General features: G+C 51.6%; 1 protein-coding gene across 3 annotated transcripts in view; it reads right to left on the reverse strand.

The window, feature by feature from the left end:
- Window positions 1-22,383, reverse strand: part of RGS19 (regulator of G protein signaling 19) — a 56,374-nt gene that overhangs the window by 8,884 nt on the left and 25,107 nt on the right. For 2 of the 3 annotated variants that reach the window (XM_084646378.1, XM_084646377.1), the window contains exons 2-4: window positions 9,687-9,830; window positions 9,053-9,189; window positions 1,671-1,745 (exon numbers count right to left, since the gene is read on the reverse strand). In XM_084646378.1, coding sequence (XP_084502504.1) covers window positions 1,671-1,745; window positions 9,053-9,189; window positions 9,687-9,716 — 242 coding nt within the window. In that variant the 5' untranslated portion in view covers window positions 9,717-9,830. Of the gene's footprint in view, window positions 1-1,670; window positions 1,746-9,052; window positions 9,190-9,686; window positions 9,831-21,575; window positions 21,696-21,783; window positions 21,944-22,383 lie in introns of all 3 variants that reach the window. The other variant, XM_084646376.1, reaches the window with a different exon arrangement.

Below are 22,383 nucleotides of genomic sequence, written 5' to 3' on the forward strand. Positions count from 1 at the left end.
TGTTCTTCCAGCAGGAGCAAGACAATGGGAGACTATAAAGCCTGGCTCTCTCATGCTGCCTGGAGGAAGCACTGGGGTTTTCATGCAAACTCCATAGCCAAGCATGCTGCAAAGGGATGCCTGCCCCTCTAGACAGGTCTGATTCCTGGCCTTGGGAGGGGGGAGATAGAGAGAAGCAGGAGCCGGCCGACAGCAGGTCCATGCCTCACCCACCCGCTGGGGTTCCCGAGGCAAACAGAGCCTCGTTTTGCCAACGGAACAGAGCAGTCCCTTGACTAATTATAAAAGCCTTATATGGCAAAGGCTCCCACAGCAGCCGGGCCGGCCACCCCCCTTCAGCCTCGGTATTCTGTGACCTTACGGCCCGAGGTATATTTAGATCACTGCTGGCTACGTTTAACTGTTAGTTTCAGTGTGGGAAAAACAGGCCTGGAATAGCAGTAGGGTTCCATTGCGGTGAGCGTGCCAATCTAGTGGGGAAGGGCACAGCCAGGGCCTAGGTCAGCTGGTACCTTCCCCCTTATAACCTCTCCTCCCATGATAACAGCACTCCTGTTGACTTGGTCTCCTGTAGCAGGGAAAGTATTAGCTAGTGCTTGAAGCACAGGCCTGGGAACCAGGAGGAATGGGGTCTGATCCCTGCCTCTGACAGCCACTTGGCTTGTGGCCACAGGCAACAGTCCCTGACAGGTCACTTAGCCTCTCTCTGTGCCTCTGTTTCTCTGGTTAAAGGGGAATGATCACCAGCAGCAGCACACGTGTGTGTAAAGCACCCAGATCCTCGGGTGGTAGGTACTAGAAAAGGATGCTTACTTCAGCAGGCGGGGCTGGGTAAAGCCCAAGCAGCAAGTGGTGCTGGTGTCTGAGGCTGGGAGGCAGGGCCAGGGAGCACTGGCCGCGCCAATCGTTATTCCTTCCCCCCCTTTTTCAATTTTTGTTCACAAACTGCCCCTCTGACCTGCCCCTCAAGCCCTGACACCTGAGCCGCACGCGGCAAGGGAAGGGGGGTGCGCCTTGCCACGGGGACGTTTCAGTCCATTGCGGCGGGCAGCCTCTTCAGACCGGACGGACTGCGCAGCGGCAACGGGAAAGCTTCAAACAAAACGCGAGAAGGGGGAGCAAATAAGCCAAAGCCCAGCCAGTGCAAGAGAGACAGCACACGACGCGCAGCAAAGGTGGGGCGAGGGGAACACACCCACGGCTGGGTATGAAACAATACATTCCACCTGCTGCCGGTGGCACTTCCCCCAGCCCGGCATTTAAACACCCCTTGGCACCGTCCAACCTTCACATCCAGTCTCCCGAGCACCGTCTCAAGTTAAGGACGTATTCCGATGTCCCCATTTGGGGGAAACTGAGGCACAGAAAGGAGCAGCTGTGAAAGGTGCAAGCCAGTGGCAGGGCAGGGAAACAGAAGCCCGGAGTCCTGACTCCCTGTTCCCAGTTCTAGCTGCTACGCCCCTGCGCTTGAACCAGTGCAGATCAGCAAGAGCATACGGGGGGTGTGCGAGCCAGTGCAAAGGCAGCGTGTGCGATGCGTCGGGGGATGGGGCAGAGTCCGTATCCAACACACTCTGCTGGCTGCTCAGGGCCTATCGAGCAGCCCCACCTATGGCTGCAGGCAGCTGCCAGCCCACTAGCCATTCACATAAAGGGTCAGAGCCACTCACCAAGCTTCACAGTTTGGAACGGTCTCCAGTTGGGTGTCTCGGGACGCCCGCCACGCTCGCTCCCGATCTTCGTTCCTAACAAGGAGATGGAAAGGTAGTAAATGGCACTCAGAGGGAACAGCTGCCTGCAGAGGCCCACGCGCTTGTGGCCCAGTGGCCAAGCCGCTGCTGCACCTTTCCACAACGGCACTAGAGAGCCAGGCTTGATGCGAGCAGTGCACCCAGACAGATCCACCCTGTGCAGCAAGGGTCAGGCTGGCCTTTTAAAATGATCCTGAACGCTTGTGCAACTGATTGGGTCTCTCACTCTCTCTGGATCTTTTGCACAGATGCTGCAGCCCTTCCTCAGTTCACATCCTTGTCCGGCCACTACCTGGCTTTACAGAATACTCAAATCCTCAGGAGTCACCTTGATTAGTCCGTAAACCATTTACCTACCACCCCCACTTAGCATTCGCTTTTCAACAAAGCCCCTGGGGAAAAGGTCACTTCATCCCAACAGGTGCGACTCAGCCCCAATTAGTTCAGGCTTCTGAATCGCTTCTTGCTACGTTACACATGCGCAACCCTCCAGAGCCAGCAGCTACCTATCGTGTACCTGGCTGCTTCCTCACCCAGCTCCCCCAAAGCATCAGAACCCTAAGCTGCCCCCACCTCTGCTCCAGCCTGGCCCCAGTGCAAAACTGAAGCCCCTGGCGTATTTGGATTTCTCCAGCCCCTCTCCCTCGCTCTACGGACTGCGCATGGTATTGAATGCTGTGTGTTTTTAAGCCAAGTCTTTATACTTGGGCCTCCTTGACAAGAGGTTCCACTGCGTCGGACTGGTGGAGGCTGGCTCAAGATGCATTCCTGCTTTCTGTGGTCCCGTTTCTGGTAAGCAGCTAACAAGGATGGAGACCCTTGATGGCAGATGCAAATCAGGATGAAAGCAAGTTGCTGGAACACCATCTGTTTTCAAGTGCCTCTCCCTTACGTTATAACTCCGTGCAGGTAGCAGATTATAGATGGGCAGTGACACAGACTGGAGGGGGATTTATGCGTTCACATAACACTGCATGCCCAGCTGGGGTTCTTTTTTCTTGTGGACTTTGAGTGAGTTTAACGTGAATCGGGAGAGACCGCAAGTCCTAGCACAGCCTGGAGCAGAGCCGAGCCATGGGAGAACTCCCACCACAGCTCAGCCAGCTGCTTCAGTCCCGACTTGCAGCACTGCGGCTGTTCTGGCCCCAGGCACGGCTCTCCAGAGTAGCTCCAGCGAATCCCGTTTCTGGTGGCTGCGAGCACTAACCAGGACTGGAAGGCACCCTCCAAACCCACTTCCTGATTGTGCCCCCTCGACGGGATGGTGTCCCGTGGAGAAAGGCGAGTGCACGTCCCCTGCTTCCACCCCTTCGTGCCAGGCAGAGCGGACTGCGGGCAGTCAGACAGTAACGAGGGCTGCAAGAGGTCTCTGTTTTGGGGGAGTTGCAGAGCCATGTCGGTCTCTGTTCCCTCCCTCCCTCCCCCCCGCCCCAAATACAGAAACATTAATTGCTGCATCATCTATTGGTCAGGTTAATTCCAAACACCATTACCCCGTGCTATGCGAGACAGCTGCTAGGGGGCAAAGTCAGCCCCTGCCACGCTCTCCTGCCAGCGGCCCATGATCACTTTGCTCTCTGCCAGCCATGAGCACGGCAGCTCAACAAACAGAAACACTTCAGCGCTCTTGCTGGGCTCTTCCCTCCCTGCTTCGAAGTCCTGCACCAACAGCACTGGGTGTCCTGCTGTGTTTTTAACTGAGAAGAACCTTTTTTCGACGCCTGGTTCGGATTGTTATTATTATTATTCTACGGTAGGGGCCCCATTCCGCTAGAGGCTATAGACGCAAACGCACACACACAATGAGAGATGGTCCCTGCCCCAGAGAACTTACCCCTTGACCAGATGAGACAGAGGCACAGAGACCTGCCCTCAGTCACACAGCGCCCGAGCTATTAGACCCCACTGTCTCCCCAACTCTAAAATCCAAGCCTCGGAGATACAGGATAGCACTCAACTTGGAGTTCAGCTCACGGGCGAGAGCAGTATAAATGCTAAGATCGAGGCATGCAGTATTGTTGTAGCCATGTTGGTCCCGGGCTATTAGAGAGACCAAGTGGGTGAGGGAATAGCTTTGACTGCACCCAACTCCTGTTGGTGAGACCCAAGCTTTTGGGCTACCCAGAGCTCTTCTTGACCTGAAGTTCCCTCGCCAACAGATGGAAAATCCAAAGTGGCAATTACTGGAACCAGCCAGTGGAGGCCGCTGCTGCCCCAGGCCAACAGCAACAGAGGCGACATGAAGGCAGCAGGAACCACTTACAATAATAACTAAAAAATGAATCCAGACCTCGCTGTAAAGGGAGCTGAGCGGCCGGCCGGTGCCCTGTTTCCAGGCTGGCTCGGCTCTGCAGTCAGTGGCTCGGGCAAAGGGAGCTCCTTAGAAGGGACTGCTTTGCAGTTACCTAATTTCCGATGAATCTACTTCCTGGAAGCCCCAAGCGAACGGAGAGCGGGGTATCCTCCGACGGCAGCCAGTGCAGTCTCCTATTTAATAACTGCCCCGAGACCCTGGTGGGAGAGGGTATATTGCCCTAGACAGAGTCAGAGAGAGAAGCAAAGGCCTGCATCAACGTCTGACGGCTGCTGCAGGGAAAACCACGCTTGGATTTTCTGCTGTCTCGTGACCCCCCAAATTTTCACTGGAGCGAGCCAAACTGGTCTGAGTGAGAAAGGGGGTGCCGTGGGGGCTGTAGGTACTGCGATGCCTTTCAAAGGCCTACTCCCTAGATCCGGTGCTGAGAAGTCCTGGCTGCCCTCCATGAAGGGGGTTGGGATGAGCACTCACACCTCGAGCACAACCAGCCGGCAGACATCTGCTGTAGCATCCGGCAGCCGGGGCAGGAGGCATCACAGGTTCTCCTAGCCCTTCGAGCTCGTAGGAAAGGCAACAACTTCCATCCGGAAACGACAACAGGAGGGACAAAAATCACCTCCTTAGCTGAGCTGGGCGAATGAAACTGGAGCAGAATTGATTCTGTCTGCACGGGGCTCCTTTGGAATGGCCTCGAAAACAGGGGGCTGGCTAATGAAAAGGAGCTTCTTGGGCAGATTTCATGGTAATGCTTTGCACGTCCATAGTGCTAAGGACAGCAGCTAACACTGATGAATTAACTCTTAAAACTTCTTGGGAGTTAGTACGGCAGGATCATCTCCATTTTGCAGATGGAGAAACTGAGGCACAAATGCTCTATGGCTTGCCCTAGATCACACAGGAAGCTGAGCTAGGACTGAAGCCTGGACTCCTGACTCCTAGTTCTGCACTTTAACCGCTACACCCTTTTACTTCTCCACAGGACGATCAGCTTCCCCACACTAAAATGAACACTACCCAAATCTGAATACTGTGGAAGCCCCGCCCTAGCAACAGCCATATGAAGAGAAGCTTAAAGCTACAGCCATGAGATCTATGGATGCAAAGCGCTACGCGAGAGCTAGGAGAGCGTAGGTCCTACCCCTGGCTGGGAATTTGCAGGCCAGTCTTTGCCACTGAGAGCTGCAAGGGGCCTGCTCTCTGGAAGCTACTACCTGTGGAATCCATGCCGCTGAGATGGCAGGAGCAGGGCCTCATTCCCCTGGGAGGTTTTGCTCCAAGGGGTTAGGTTGGGTTTTTTTTTTTTAAAGCCCCCCAAGTGAAACCCTTGTCTCCCCTCTCTCGCCAGGAAGGGTGCCGTGCAATCGGAAAGCAGCACGCAGGCAGGCAACTTCCCTTGGGCCTCTTGAATTTCGCATGCGTGGAAAACCGCAACAGGAGCAGCACTTCCTGTTTGCGACATTGTCCCTTCTCTGCTTTTACCAGATTAAGACAGAAACGTCTTCCTTTGCAAGGCAAAGTCTGCACAGCAGGGAGGGGCTGAGAAAAGAACAAGGGCAACCTCTCACTTCCTCCAGGGTCCCTTTGTAGAAGGGCGCCAAGGCGGCGTGAGAGCCAGGACGGGCTCTGGCAGCTCTGCCATGGGGGTGGCTGTCACCTGGTTTACAGCTACCTGCTCTCCTACGTACTGCTCAGACCCGTACTTTCTGTAGCCCAGTGAGCCTGCCACCCCTGTGACATTCACAGCTTAGCAGAGGTTGCTCCCCACTCTCTTTTAAGTTATTTTGTACTGGGTTTTCCTTTTTTTTGGACACATAACAAATGGTTTGTGCTTCAAAGTGCTCGTCCCATGGGTGGATTGCCGAGGGCTTTACAGCCATTCGTTAATTCTCACAACCTTTCAGCGAGGTAGTTCAGGGCCCCGCTTCCTACTTCTGAAATGTAACCACTTCTGGGGTGAAGCTTAGCTGTTGCATAAGTACCCTGCAGCTGTTTAGGACAGATGGCAAAGCAAAACGTGAAGGGGAAATTCAAAGCAGCACAATGTGATCAGCCCGAGTGGACTCTGGCCATAACCCCCTTACTTGTAGAGATAGCTCCACAGGGTCTCATCCGGACGAGAGCACTTCTAGCACTATGCAGGAGTGCTGCTCCGGTCCTGACTCGGAGGGAAGAGTGTCACCTACTGAGTCACAGATACCCTCTCCTGCACTTACGACATGTTCCTTAAAAGTCCCCCGTGCATGCACGGTCACAGCCCAATATTGCTTCGCTTGCAAGGTCTGCAAAGGCCACAGCAGAAAGTTTCTGTGGCTGGGGGAAGCGTACGCTGTGCTGTTGCTGTTTTCAGCTGGGAAGATTATTGCAAGAAAAAACTATTAGCTGTACAAATCAACAAGGCCAAAAGTGCCAGGGGATAAAGCAAGGGTCTGTGTAGCGAGTTCGGGCCGTCTCAGCATGGTTACCCAGGTTCTGGAAAACGTGCGTGTCTGTGTGGGTACACACTGGGGACGGGGGCTGAGCAGGGATTTCCAGCAGAAGGTAACAACTGGACAGCAGTAGTCACATTGCCTCCGCCTCCTCACCCAGGATCAGATTCCTCTGCAACCCTGGGGGTGAGGTGTGGGGACAGCTGCTCTGCAAAGGGGTCTTCGAGGGTCCACCCACAGCCAGTCTGCCTGGATCAACAGGTCTGGTTTCTGCCTGCAGGAAGCTGCACAGATGGGAGAGACCTGCTGCAATGGATCTGTGGACTCTCCCTTGTGCGGAAGGTGGCTTTGTGGGAGTACTTCATTCTCCACCCCTGGCTGTGCAGAAGGGGACCAAGCACAGTACAGGGACCATCAGACAGTGAGGCCCGGAGAGGAGACAGTACCTGAGATAGCACCTCGTGTCTGCCTGTATGGGGAGGGGCTGATACAACCAATTGTGGGTTTACTCAGCATCTTGCTAGCCACGACATCCCTAGACCACAGCAGGCCAGACTCATCCCTGGAATTAGCCGCCAGCTGCACTGATCTCGCAGCAGGGGCGATTTTGCTCTGATGAGCTGGAGAGTAACAGTGCAGAGTCTGGGGAGCCAGCGAAGGCTCAGATGCAGCCAGGGCCAGCAGAAGCGAGAACGTCGGCCAAATCACGCTAGACAGATCCTCAAACAGCACAATGGGTTCTATGAATCCCTCCCAGATGCATGGCAGACATGGACAGGAGACACAGTGAGGGGCAAGCTGTCAAAGGAGGCACAGGGGGGAACCGTGCAGCGAAGTGCCCATTTGCACACACAAGTTCCCATGCAACCACTGCCCGCTGGGTATTTGTGGGCTCCTCCTTCGTGAGAGGCTGGGCTTCCAAAGGTCACAGACGCACCCCCCCCGCCATTAATTCCCCCTCCCATAATACAGGTCACAGAACAAATGTGTCCAGCCCACCGGAATGGTTTCCTACACCCCACCAGCATCCTACAGCCTCCTTGGGAGAGGGACTGATTCTGTGCTAGCTGTTCAGAGCGCAAATGCTGTTTGACACTGAAAACTCGGGGCATCTTGCTTGGGCAGGGACACTGTACCACTGAACTGTGCGGCAGCTGCTGCCAGCTGCTCTTACAGATGTGTTTACATGGTTTTAAGCAGTTCCCAGCACGGAAGCGAGAGAGATTCTAACCAGGAAGAACCACTTCTGCCCCCTTGACCAGGCTAAGTAAAATACAATAACCTGCGCTGGGCATCCTAATCCCAAGCAGGTTGTGTGCAGACATGGGAATAACCAAACAACAAGACTCCCCACCTGATGGCTCAGAAATCCAGGCCTGGGTATTTAGTGTGACAAGCACCAGAGAAGCAAATACATCACCTCATGAATCTGTGCTGGTACTAGCCAGGCAGGGGCTCTGGCCTCTGAATCACAAGAAGATTGTGGACTATTTTAGGTCCATTTGAAATAGATTATCAGCACTAGATCTGGGGGTCCGAGAGCCTTATCACCTGCATGGGATTTCTGTGCCCCCCTGAAACAGGAACCAGGTTTTGCCCCAAAAGTGTTACTCACACTTCTCTGTGCTGTGCTGGATTTAATGAGTTTCCAAAGAGCAATTAATAGGCCCTGCCTCAAAGATTCCCCGACCGTAAGTTGCTTTACACTCCGTTCATTTCAGAAAACTCGGCCCTTTTGTCCATTTACTATGTTCAGAATCAGGACAAAAAAATCTACAAATTCCTTGCGTGGAGGAGAGTGAAAACACACGCATGCAGAGCGTGCTCCACGGGGCTCAGATCAACCCGCAGCACAAACACTGGGGCCATCTGCTCAAAATGGTGTTTACAGTCAGTTTTTAAACACTGCGCCAATTAGCCTTCAACTATAAACCAAGCGCAAATACACAAATGCCCTGGAGGCGGGTGGGGGAGGCTGTTCCCACACATACTCAACAAGCGTCTAGTGGCAGGTTAAGAAAAGGCAGCTCTGCGTTTTCGGAGGCCTGGACCAGCGGGAAGAGCCTGCAGACGTCTCCCCCAAAGGGGGACTAGTGAGCTCAGCGCCGTGGGGCCTTGGCAGAGCTGTGCAGACGAACCAGCATCCTGTGCTAGCTTGGCTGTATCATCATGGGCCAGGACCGCGCTGCACAGACACAAGCCGCAAGATGGTCCCTGCCTCAGAGATCTCACAATCTAAGCAAAGGACAAAAATCAACTGGTGCTCGCGCCTTCCGTTTCTCATGGTTGCTGCTAAATTCACCCCCATGCCAACGGGAACCGAAGGGGTCCCCCCCCGCCACGCACAATGCGCCAGGCGTTTGAGCAATATGGAGCTGATGGGGGAGATTTGGGAACAGGACACACGCAGGGATCCAACAACGGTGCCAGAATGGTGGCACGGGTGCCGGGCCTCGGCCCCGAGACACGGGCACATCGGTAGCCGGTAGCGGCAGGTGAGCGGGAGGGGGCGGGGGCTTCTTTAACGCCTCGGGTGCTGAGCCGGGCACAGGACGTACCACGAGCAGCTGCAGCAGCAGCACCAGCAGAAGCAGCAGGCGTTGGGGCGGCCGTTGCCAGCCGGCTGCACCGTCGTCGGAGAGGTCTCATGCCGGGACATCGAAAGGGGTCTCTCTGTGGACTCAGGTCCCGTGTACTGGAAGAGAAGAGCACAGAGAGATAAACGAGCCGCTCCCAGCTCAACTCCCTCCTGCCCCCACCCCACTCCGTCCCACTTCCTGGAACCCAGATCCCCCCCACTCTGCTTAGCACTGGTGGCCAGCAGCACCAGAGCGCTCAGACACCCGCTGGACAGAATGAGGGACGGTTAGGAGTCTCTGCCATGTAACAACCAGGCACCCGTACAATCTGGGCAGTTAGCAGCTGGGCAATTGAGGAAAACCCCTCGCCCTCTTACTTACTGGGGCGAGGGCTCTTTCTGCCCCCAGAATGCAAAAGCACAGAGAGGAATCTGGCTGCACAGAATGCCAAGCCTTGGCTGGTAGTTGCTACACATACCCTGCTACCTGCTCACTCACCCAGTGGCTCACTGGGATTTCTTTAAGGCTCTCCCCCGGCCAGGCCGTCCAAAGATTTCCCTTTACGACGCTTATTTCATCTCCTGTCCCCCAACAGGTCAGGTCTCCAGCTCACCTGCTTCCCAGCTTCATAGACAGTCGGCATGGGCAGCTTGTATGTTCCCTGCTGGCCCACCTCTGCTTGCCTGTCCTCCCAGGTGCGGGTGGCCTGTACTGTCAACACGCCCCCCTAGGGCCTTTGCAGCCTACTGGATGGTGCCTATGAGAACAGAGAAGCATTCCTTAAGCTAAATCCACCGGCAGGCCAAAACAGGGATCCCCCCCTCTCCTGCAGGCGGGGGACATTTAGGCAGGAAAGAGCTACTGAGAAGGGCGGCGCTCAAAGTTAGCAAGGGCTCATCTCCAGGACTGGAGCCAACGGAGCACTCCTGACAGCGGGAGAGGGGCACGAAAACAAAGGATGCAAGGAAGGAAATAAAGTGGGAGCGAGAAAGTGCTGCTCATTTGGGAGTGTCTATCCAAGCAGCCCCTTCTGCAGTGCTCATTGCTAATGCATCACTGCGCCCTGTGTTCTGCTCCCCAGCTCAGCGCGCCATCACCGCATTACAGGTGTTTACCCACACTACATCTGCCAGGGATTCATGTGCTCTGGTGGGAGCCCTACTGTAGACAAGGCCCTGGGGTCGTCCAGCCCTGCCCTGCCTACTCGACAACTCTCACTGGTGGTAATTTTCCTTTAGATTTCTCTGGAACTGGATAAGGCAAGAGCCGAGCTTCTGCCTGTATGTACTACTTGGGCCCGGCCAAATAAAAAACTGTTACAGGCTCCTTGGTAATGATCCAGGAGGAACATGGATTTGATTAACAGAGGCACACCCTGTCCTGGGGAGGTTCTAACCCCTCCTCAGCCAGAGGGACAAGAGAGGGTAGGAATGGCCAATGCGGATGGATGGATAGGAGCTACCCTGGAAAGTGTCTTGTCCTGCTATGGACAGGATGGAGAGAACCTGTGCCCTACAGTCACCCAGAACCACGGGCGCGTGGCAAGCGCTATGCGAAGACCAGCTTTGCAGTCGAAGCAGTTTGCGCCTCCGCTCACATGGGAGGGGACAGGGCACGGTTCAAGCCCCCCACAGAGCCATCTTCATAGTAGAGAGTTGAGTTTTATTGAGAGCCTCTGGCAGGGCCATCCCTAAGCGGGGGAGGCAGAGCCCGGGGCATAGGCGCCGAGTTTCTAATCTGCCGGTGGTTGCTCCCCCTGGCTCCACCCAGGCCCCGCCCTCACTCCACCCCTTCCCCCAAGGCCCCACCCCTGCCACGCTTCTTTCCCACCCAGTTCTGCCCCCTCCCCAAGTGCGCTGTGTGGTCGGTGCTGGGAGGGAGGGGGAGGCACTGATTGGTGGGGTGCGCCGGCAGGCAGGAGCTGGGGAGAGGGGAAGGTTCTGGTAGGGGGGCTCCTCCTCGTACGCCCCCTGCTCGCCTCCCCGTTCGCCTTCTCACCCCGTTCTCCCGCCTCACCTCTCTGCCCGCGGTAGTCGCCCCGATTCACCGTACCCAAGGGACAGCTCTGGCCCCCGGTACCCCAAACACCTGCACAGCATTTCACCAAGCAGGGAAGCAGGCCCTGGTGCATAGTCACCTCACTAAGTGAAACACAGCCCCTAGGACATGCTCAGAAATACCTCCCACAAAGTGCTTTGTTGAGAGAGGGATTTCTGGCTGGGAGATCTCTGACTTCCACCTGGAAGGCAGATCAAACAAATCCCCCAAACATCCCATTAAACCCGTCCTTATCTATGAGGCAAGAGCCCCGAACAGTCTTCCTGGGGAGGGCCTCTTGTTTGGATGCGAGAGCCTCACAGGCAGGAGAAACAGGCATGTTATACCAAATATTATGATCCAAGGCTCTGCTTGGAATTCTGTTGCGCAATCCGTGCTCTCCGCAGCCATGGAATTTACTGCCTCCCCGGGTGAGCTCCATCGTGACATTAAGACACAGCTGCATCTACTTCCCTCCTGGGAAGCCCAGTATGTGTAAGGGGAGTCAACAGACTCAGGAGCCAGAGGCAAGTCCAGAGATGCAGGATGGGACTGCACTAGAGAGGCCAAGGGAGAGTTAAATAGTGCCATCTGAGCACAGGGAGATGGGAAAGGGACGTCTTCTTACAGTTTTCATTTGCTAAGAGGCGCGAGTCAACGGCACAGGTACAGAGAAGCATTTCGGATGGCTGCTCTAAAGGCCGGAGGGGCTCTGAAGACACAATACACTCATGAGGTGATGGAGGCAAACACACCTCCTCTTCCTCTTCCACCACAGCCGTGGCAGAATCAGAGCAGAAAGAACCGTGCCAGACAGCAAAGTGGCTCATTGATCTGGGCTGCGCAAGCCAGAGGGCCCGCCCAAGCCCCCGGCGTGGCAAAGAGCTCTCAGCCTGTTTGGAAGACGTTTCGTTGGCTGGGGGAAGGACCCCCCTGGCAGAACAGAAGACAATTACCAGGCCGTGACCACAGTTCTAAATGGATGGCGACGGAGGCCTGTCACGTTTATACTACTCAGCCGCTCCCAGAGGTGCTGCCCACCCACTTACCAAACCTTGTGAGCGTTGGTACTTTTATACCCCCAACATCCTAGTACCTGATCCCCCCACAATCTTTAACATATGTATTTATCCTCACAACACTACTGGGAGGTAAGCAGTGCTGTTACCCCCATTTTACTGCTGGAGTGGATGGAGCAGCCCTACAGCAGCTCACACCAGACCTAGGTAACGATGTGATTAAGCAGCTGCCCTGCATCCCCAAGAGGCCTGAGTTCTGCAGGAATCCATACAATCCTCCCTCCTCTTTAAAATCTACCAGTAACTCCACCAGAGAGGCTGGGAGAAGCTACAACACACTGACAGCACCCAGCTGCACAGCTCCTTCTCAGCAACCAAGAGAGCACAATAACCAACTTGGATGGCAACCAGTTTGGCACAGGGACTGTCTCTTTGCTGCGTGTTTGTACAATGCCCAGCATCCTGGGGCCATGATGGGGGTCTCTAAGCACTAATGCAATACAAATCATAAACAAGAACAATGTCTGCCTAAGGTTAGCCCCTCAATGAAGAGAACAGCTGGGTCAAAGGGAGCTGAAGCAAGACTGAAGTGGATCCAGCCACGACATCAACCTTTCCCCTCCATTTATCAAAACAGCCTCAAGTTGGGGCGGGAGGCAGTCTTCCTCAATAGGAAGAATGGTGAGAAGCAGCTTCAGCATGGCAGAGAACAATGCCCCATCCTCTCAGATGGGAATCTAGCCACAATGATTCACGCACTGAGCATCTCCTTACTGGAGTCACTGTATCTTGGGCTGATGATGGGGCAACACGGAAACTTCAATGTGGGAAGAATTTTGCAGCCCACTTCTTTAGCAGGAAAAGTCACAGAGAACGCACCTTCCATAGGCTCCCAGGTCATTTCTGGGCTCAGTACAAGCCCTTGGGCCAGGGTGGATAAAAACTGATGGGTTTTTTGGAGGAGTGGCAGGGGAAATGAGATTTTTTTCTGTTATTTAAATTATAATAAGTTTTTCTTTTTAAAAATAAACCAGCTTAAAGTGCAATTTGAATTTAATACAAAATATGTTAAGGCCTAAACTTATTAGGCTCTTTTAAAACAAATTTGAAAATATGCTGAATCCCTGAGTCTCTAGCAAAACTTTGAGTTAAAGGCTGCTTTTCTATATAAAGAAAGAATCTGGGGAAAAACATTTAGTTTTTGAGGTCAAGCTTTATAAATATGGCACACTAGGTCACGTATTGTATTAATGGCTCGTTTTGTTTAATAAAAATAAATTGTATATGCTGTTTGTGTGTTTAATTAAATTTCAGTTACCATCCTAATGCAACTTGACACAAATCATGAACAAAAAAATTAATTAGCTAGTAAAAAAGCAATAGATCCTTCACCATGTTCTATCATACTAAAATGGTACAGTTAATAGACATCTGAAACTATTACGCTACATAACTGCTTAAATAGATGTATATAGCTAGAATAGCATATCCTCCTGGGTAGCAATTACAGAAGTACAAATGGAAAAAAGTTGAAATCAAGGCTTTCAATTTGGGGATTTAAATCATGTTTAAATAAATCCAACCTACTCTGGGGCTGGAATTTTTCCAGGCAAAATTTACCTGACACCTTCTAGCCAGGCAGCCCTGCTCTAACTCAAAGACTATTATCTTATAAGGCTACATTTACCCCCACCCCTGCTTACCCACAGCATCGTTCAAAGGCTGCACGGCAACCCCATCCCACGCTGTACAGTCAATCCTGAACGGTAACGCTGGTTAAACAACTATCCTTGGGTCATCTCACTGTTATGGCTACTCTGACCTTGTTACCTTGATGATCAAGACACCAGCTGTTCAATGCTTATTTACGGCTGTTGCTGCTTTTACTTCAACTTTGTATCATGGTACCTCATTTTAGGGCCACGGTCCATCCAGACTTATGTCTTCCACAACTTCCCAACTGAAAAGTTTACGGCACAATTATGCTCCAAAATTTAAGCTTTAATAAAAATTAAACACCATGATTGCAAAAAGAATCTTCATAATGTAAACCAAACGGGACTCAATTCAGCCATGCCTGGCTGCCTGCATTTGCAAATAAGACAGCTGAAACAATAGTTCCAAGAGCTGTAACACATCCCTGTTGACTCTGGATCATAATGACAACAATTAAAATGTCACAATAATGAATTTTTTCCCTGCTGAGCATTTTAGCAGAAACATACAGCTAGCATGCTTAAACCATCATTTTTGGATGCAACAGTGGATATTGCGGCAGCGAGGAGGGTGGTTGCTGTCAAGGATGAGGAACTAAGTGTTGATGCCCTTCACCCAAAATTACACATCACTTCTGCCACTGCCTATTACATGAAGGTAAAAGCAAAAACTTCTCCCCAAAAGGAAAACCCTCAACTCTGCTGCTTAGTGCTCAAACCAGCAGATTCGCTGGGCACCAATGCCCCATGTTTTCACCACTTGTGTGTCGAAGCCTCCAGTTCCCCACCCCCCTGATAACTCCTACAACACAGTTCTGTGCTGCCCGTACAAAATCCGCAGCATGGTGAACTGAACACTGGGAGGCAGCAGAAAATAGTTTGGTTTGGTTAGTCAATTTCCTAGTCAATAACCACACTTTTAAAATCATTTGGTGCTTGCCACAAACCTGTCAGGCTGCTGCATAATTCAAGGAGGATGCCACAGAGATCAGGAACCATTGTGCTAGGAGCTGTACAAACAAATAGCAAGTGACAGTTCCTGCCACAAAGATCTTAACAGTCTGACGAGATAGGCAAAGGGAGGGATGAGAAACAGGAGCAGAGAGCCAAAGTTACTTGCCCATATCACATGACATAGTGATAACGCTGGGAATAGAATCCAGATCTCCTGACTCCCAGCCCAGTGCATGCTATCCACTAGTCTAGGTTGTCTCTCTATACTCCCTTCACTCTACTTCACGCAAGGCTGCCTCCAGGATTCAGAAAGGACTGGACAGAGAAATTGTCTCATCGCTGATGACTGTGGACCACGTGGAAAGGCAGGAAGATGACTGCAAGAATGGGAGGTGGACAGTGAGCTTGGAGGGGTGTCCACTCTTTTGCACTTTGGGAGACACCCCGTTATAATGAGAATTGCTTGTGAATTGGGATGTTACATGAGGCCATTTTTTCAGACCTGTCACTGTTACGGTGCTTTACTGCAGCCGGCTGCACTGGACTGTTACCCTGTGTACATGCCCCAGCTAAATGTTCTAGCAGGGCGTTAATACGGAGTGTAATTTGTGTGTTCACGTACATCTAGACAAATTGTGCGAGGCACTCTGTATGCCCCAGGAAACACAATGCAGCAATCCTTCTTTACAAGGTTCAGTCACAAATTTTGTTTGATTTGATTTTTAGCAGCAATATTTACACATTTCTCTCCCGGCCCTTTGAAGAAACTCTACTGTCCGATACATCTCACTGGAGCTAAAAGGGAGTCTCTATTTCTCTCCTCAAATGTCCCTATTTTTAGTTTTCAAATGCTGGCAGAGTGCCTGTGACCTTGTTAACCTGCTTTGCAGTAATCTTGGCTTCTCTTTAAGGGGGCTTTGCAGTCAGGCAACCTTTGAAAGCCGTTCTCTTTTTGGTTTGCTTCTTATCGACTGAACCTTTCCCACTGCATTGGCTGCTGTTTCATTTTACAGTGAACTCGAGCTGCAAACACCTAAATCCAAGCAGCAACCCAGCCTCAATCACTCTCCAAGCTTTACCAAGAACAGCTCCCTGACCCTACTCTTGAAACCTGCTTGTTCCAAGGAAAGGGAAGTGGCTTACCACGAACAAATGGAAATAGGGTACGGCCTTATAGACAGCCTTGCTCAGGTCTCCTGTCCTTGGTACATGCGCTAACTAAACCAAGGTTTCAACACGATGTAGAAAAGTAATTATCCACTAATACAAATCCTTGCTTCCCAACAGGGTAGCAGCTCCCAGCAGGAATGCAGCGCTCAGAGCCTCTAATTACAGCAAAACGGGATGATGCACAGGAACAGTGTAAACACCAGGAAACCCGGCTAGCCCAGGTGCTTGGAAAGCTTCCCCTTTAATCCTAAAAAGGGTTTACTCAGCTACGTCTCTGCCCAGCTCCACTCCGCAGTGGGCCCAGAGGTGTGTGGGTGTGTCAGAGAGCAGGGCGTAGAGAGGGGAGCGCCGTAGCTGGAGAGCATATGAAGGGGAAAGCTGCTGGGAAGAAGAGTGAGGGGAAGACAGCATTTGAGCCTTCTGGGCAGGTGCTCCTGGGCTAACTCAGGCCAGTGGTTTTTAGTGTAGGCCTCTGTTTACACTTGCAATAACCGAAGCTTACCAATGAACTGAACTCTGGGCAATCTCATGCCATTCCTTCATCGGCTCCCCCTTCTCGGATTCAGGGCACTCATGAGATCCCTCTTCTCGGGCTTGTGAATGAGATGAGTCACGTAGAACCAGAGAGGCACGCAGGTGTGTATGTGTGCGGGGGGAGCTGTAGAAACCCTGCACTGGTTAACCAGAATCTGAGTCCAAGGGTGGTGAGTATAAATGATGATCAGACCTGGCTGGGGAGGAGCACCAGGCAGTGGGCAGGAAAGCTGAGAAGAGCCAGGGGAGAAGCATCTCTTGGGTGAAAGGCAGAAAGAAGCCTGCGCCTAAGGGGCATTTGAACTGAAGCTTGAGGGGAAGTTGTGGTGGCAGTTTCTCCGGGGATTACAGAAAGCAGGTCAGGCTCCTGCATCAGGCCTGGAGGGAGGGTCTGGGAGAAGCAGGGAGAGACCGAGCCCAGGAGCAGGGGGAGACCCTGGCGGGAGCCGAGCAAAAGTAGGACTCCCAGGTGGAAGGACTGGGGTGGAATGCAGCCCTCAGGTGGGGGATATGGCTGGTAGGAAGAGAGGGTCAAAGGAGGCAGCAGCAAGGAGTCTGGCGGTGCAGACCATAGCTGCTCAGTAAAGGGTCTTTGGCCTCCCAGAGTAGTGGGAGGGCCTGGTTCCCCAGCCAGCCACGGGGGAATGTGGCATGAACTCCCCTGATATACGGGGATAAGGACTTTTGAAAGCCCTGGGATGAGAGGATGAAGGAATCATAGGGCCCAGAGTCAGGAAAAAATCAGGAAGGACTCTGGACTTTGTTACTCTGGAAGAAGTCAGATTAGAATGTGCATTGGCTAAAAATGTCGAGTCGCAACAAGAGACAGACTAATGCTGGACTGCCATGACCATCGGGAAGCTGATAGGGGGGCTGCTGGTCCACCCTGGTTCCAAGCCCCCACCAGCTACAAACATGTGGTTCTTGCTGGATGCCTTCATCCAAAAGATTTCAACGTTCTTTCATGAACAAAGGCGGGGCGACTGTAGGGTTTGGTGGGGGGTTTTGGACTAGCTTTACTCCCGTGCGCCAACAGGGTAGGCTGTTGGCAGTATGTTCACCTGCCTAGAAAGTCAAAGCAGGTGCAGGAGTGAACGGGTCAGTTTGTAACGGAGTAATCCGCAAGGGAGCACAAGTCTTTGGGAACCCCTCTGTGGGCATCAGGGAGCCCATACACTTGTACAACGAGGCAGGGTTACAGGGTTCGTTTGGTGGCCCTGTGCAATGCTCACGCCCACGGAAGACTCTTTCCAGACCTGTGTCACGCCGTGCTGCACACGGAGGGCAGAAGACCATTTGCTTTCATTAGGCAGCTCAGAAGAAACCCCTCAAGCCAACTGCAGAGGCAGCACTGACCTGCTCTCAGAGGAGCCCTGCTACAGTCCCACCCTGGGGCGGAAGAATAATGGCTGCTAGGAAGGGCCTCAGTGGCATGGGGCATAAAGACAGGAGAAAATGCAGGTACGTATAAGGCCTGGAGGAGGAAAAAAGCGCACTACAGATGTCAGTTCACATCGTAACAAACCAGATTCTCTCCTGTCCCCATCACATGGAACTAGAAAGGGTAGCGGTGTAGCATCTGGAATCACACGGAGCAGGCTGTGATGTTGATCGGTGCACCCTGGTGTACCTGGCTAGCTCCTGACTGGTGGGGGGTCGGAGGGAAAGAGAGGGACCTTGCTTTGCAATGCAGCCGGAGAGTTAACTCCTCTCACAGCAATTGCCGGCATATATTTTATAGGGTGTTTATGGACGTATTACACATAGCTGGCAAAAAGCAGAATATTAGGCAGTGCCTAGAGACACTAGTGCAATTCATAGAGAGAGGCCGCAGTGCAGCACACAGAAGGAAGTTCAGCTAGGATAGCGGATACCAGCGGTTGGAGTTGAAATACTTTGTCTCAAGAGCCTAGGAGAGGGAAGACTGTATGCAAGAGACAAAGAGAGATAATTCTGAAAAAGAGGAAGACTTGAACAGGGGAGATTTCCCAAGCAGCCAGAATAAAATCTCCCTTAAAGGGGCCCTTGTTCATTTCTGACAAAGCTTCCCAAAGCCCAACATAACTAGCCTTTTCCCAGCAGTGCTAACTACCCAGCTGTGTGTTTGTAAAGCACCACTTCTGCCCTTACCCTTGCTTTGCCATGCTCCCCTTGCCTCAGCGATGTCAGAATCTAGTGACTGTGAGCATCAGAATTCACTGCTGAGGGCCCAGTTCTGATGCCAGAAATTCTGGAGTGTGAAGAGGAGGAGGACAGCGTGCATATATTCACGTTTCTGGGATAGATTTTCAGGAGATTATGAATTTCGGGTTTGGTCTTCAAAAGTCTACACTGAAGCGTGCCCCCACCCACAGCTCTGGGTGTACAAAGTACATTTAAAACATAACAGCATGGGACTTAGGCATGTAACTGTCTTTGCAAGTCCCGCATACAATTGCATGCTGAATTGGTGAGCTGTTACCACACACACATTAGTGTGCAGCCAAGTGGCTAGTTACATACATTTTGTATGAACAACTACACATCCTGCACTGGCAGTCACAGCAACTATGCACCTGAACTGGGACATCTGGGTCTGTATGTCAAAATGTGTGTGTCTTGGTCATCAGTAATAAAAGGGAATAAAGGGGTCATAGGTGGAAAATGTTTTTAATAAACTCTGGGTGCACACAGGACCTTGACATTGACTCCTCACCATTTTTAAAGCCTGGAGAGGGCAGGTCTTTACAATTTAAAAATTCAAAGTCGACTGCTACCATTGAGAAATACTATTCCTCTCCAAGGGCCACAGTTTTCCCTGGAATACAAATACAATGTGTGAGCTTCCCCAGCAATTAACACTGATGCCACATGTGTGCGCATTCCTATCTCTAACACAGAAGAGTCTGGGGTACAGACACAGACAGACAAAATTTCAATTTCATCAGGAGAGAAAATTGTACTTTTGAACAATACAAAGAAAAAAAAAACTGTATAGAAAAGTTGTGGTTTTTTTTTTAACGAGAAGCAGATAAACGAGAACAGAGTTCTTCCCTCTCATAGAGCGTTTTCCTGTAAATTCACATAGCAGACTACCGCTAAGTCAGGTGTCCCAAGTGGGGAGTATGTCAGTTCGACGATCTGTTCGTCCTGTTTAACAGGATATAGCTACAAACACCATTGGCAGGATGCAAATTTTCCTTCAAAGTCACCATTATTTTACAACACACAGATGTTTTGATACACTGAAACACCACTCTGTAAGGTGTCAGGGCAATCATGACATCCCTTTGCCCCAGAGAAAATGACAAAGGTGATAACTATAGACTGAAATACACTTAATATTGGCACCCACACACCCTCCATCTATATTTTATGACTTGGAGCAGACTCCTACATTGGTACCAAAGAGCACAGAGTTGCTATCTACAATCCTGGATTGATAGAGACTAACCATCAGTCCACCAAGTTAAGTAGGAAGGGAGAAACTACAGTTAGAAAGAAGTGGAACGAAGTATCACTTTAAAGCTGTCACATGGACAGAGTATGAGAACTTAGGGTGTGAGCAAGAGGGAACCAAGAGGCAGCGGACTTGAAAAGTTTTGGACTGACTTTATCTGCTAGGCAGGGATCTCACATGAGCACAGGCCATACGGGGAGTTATCACATGCGAAATCTCTAATAAAGTGACATTTTAAGAGAGAGTCCTGCACATCCCGGGCTCCTGCAGTACTGCACGAGACAAGAGAGGGAGCACACTTAATTCTAAACGATCTAGAGGAGGGACTGGGTGCTTCCAAAGAGCAGTCATGAAATCAAACAGCCCTTTCCCCGCCCCCCAGGTTGCTGGTTCAGACCTCAGCCCCTGTTGAGTTCTGAGTGCAAATCATTACAAGCTGCTAGCTGCTCCGTGCTCTGTCTGAAATAAGCTTGGCATCTTTGAAGGCACCAAGATTTGGATGGGCAGAGAGTGATTTGTACCCTCCTTGTTGCTAGAGGTGGTTAGGTCTGATTCTCAGTCTCTTTGTGCAAAGCAGCTGGGAAGTTGGCTTCTTGAGGGCTGCCCCTTTAAATCGCTGTGATCTAGGGCCACCTCCCAACACAGTCATGACATAACAGCAGCCATACTGGGTCAGACCCAAAGGTCCATCTAGCCCAGTATCCTGTTTTCCAACAGTGGCCAATGCCAGGTGCCCCAGAGGGAATGAACAGAACAGGTAATCATCAAGTGATCCATCCCCTGTTGCTCATTCCCAGGCTCTGGCAAACAGAGGGACACCATCCCAGTCCATCCTGGCTGATAGCCATTGACGGACCTATCCTCCATGACAGTGGTTCTCAACATATTACACATTGTGGGCCACATATGCGGTCCACAATGTGTAACCTGGGCCACGGGGGCCCGGTGGCAGGGCAGGGGCAGCCCGGACCCCGACCCCAGACCCCCGCTGCCTGGGCCGCTGCCCCCGGACCCCGGGGGCCAGCCGGCTGCCCTGACCCCAGCTGGGAACCTAGGACACTAGGTATACCCGTGGCCTTTAGCATACATGCTAAAGCAGCTCTGCTGCTCCATGAACTTCTCTAGCTCTTTTTCAAACCCTGTTACAGTCTTGGCCTTCACAACATTCTCTGGCAAAGAGTTCCAAAGGCTGACAGTGCGCTGTGTGAAGAAATACTGCCTTTGGTTTGTTTTAAACCTGCTGCCTATTAATTTCATTTGGTGACCCCTAGTTCTTGTGTTATGAGAAGGAGTAAATAACACTTCCTTATTTACTTTCTCCATACCAGGCATGATTTTATAGACCTCAATCCTATCCCTGCTTAGTGGTCTTCAGCTTGGAAAAGAAAGTCCCAGTCTTATTAAACAACACACACACACACATCACCTACAGCTAAGAACATGAGAGCAGGCCTGTCACTGTTCTAAATTATGTTAGCCAGGAGTGGGGAGCTTCAAAGAGGACACAAAGCTACCTTCCCCCGCTCCTCTTGGATCCTGTGCTGATCACAGCTCGCCCAGACCAGAGATTCTGGGCGGGTGTTTTGAGTCAATTCAGCAAAGCAGCAAAGGAGACGCCTGTACCACTGCTGTACCTGTTCTGTGGCTGGAAACCTTCAATCTAGCCATTCTGCGTGCCCCTCCAGCAGCAACCCAGCTATAGCTCTTGATACGGCATCTCAGTTTACGTGAAGCATTTAAACAGACGTGCAGATCTGAAGAAAGGAATAAAAAACTGAGTACCTCCTCTAACAGGAAAGGGAGTGGCAAGGGAAGTGGCAGAATCAAATGAAGAGTTCAGACCTTTTTTGGGAAAGCACCATCAATGAGTTCTCCTCTCCGGTGTGCCTTCCTGTGCAGAGCGAAAGCTGACAGGCCCGTCCCCGGATTGCTCCCATCTGTGTTGACGTGGTCCAGGAAACTCAGAGCTTGTGTTTCGCACATTTACTAGACCAATGTTTTACTGGGGAGTGGAAAGATATATACCCCGATGGAATTACTGCCTGAGTTTTTGCTTTTCCTAGGAAGGATGATGTTTAAAAAACAAACAAACAAACAAACAAAAAAAAAACAGCGCTGATCAAAGTCAAGGACAGGAATGGTGCAAAACTTACTCCACAATCATCTTTTCTGCCCACTTCAAGTGCCTCGGAAGGCTGTATTGTGCTCCCATGTACAATACAGACTGTCCCCACACAGCCAGCTATGGGCATAGCTACAAAGACAGACACTCTGAGATAACAACATCCTGTGAGACACAAGCAACTTCCCAAGAGTTTCCGCCATTAAGCTAAAAGCAAGGCATTATGCCTGAGAGCTTAACGCCCCCAACAACTGGAAACCAAGAAGCTGCCCCCACCTGATCTGACCCACAGACGCACGAGTTTAGTGCTTGCTGGAAAT

The sequence above is a fragment of the Lepidochelys olivacea genome (assembly GCF_965140295.1).
Source record: "Lepidochelys olivacea isolate rLepOli2 genome assembly, chromosome: 13".
NCBI classification, from domain to species: Eukaryota; Metazoa; Chordata; order Testudines; family Cheloniidae; genus Lepidochelys; species Lepidochelys olivacea.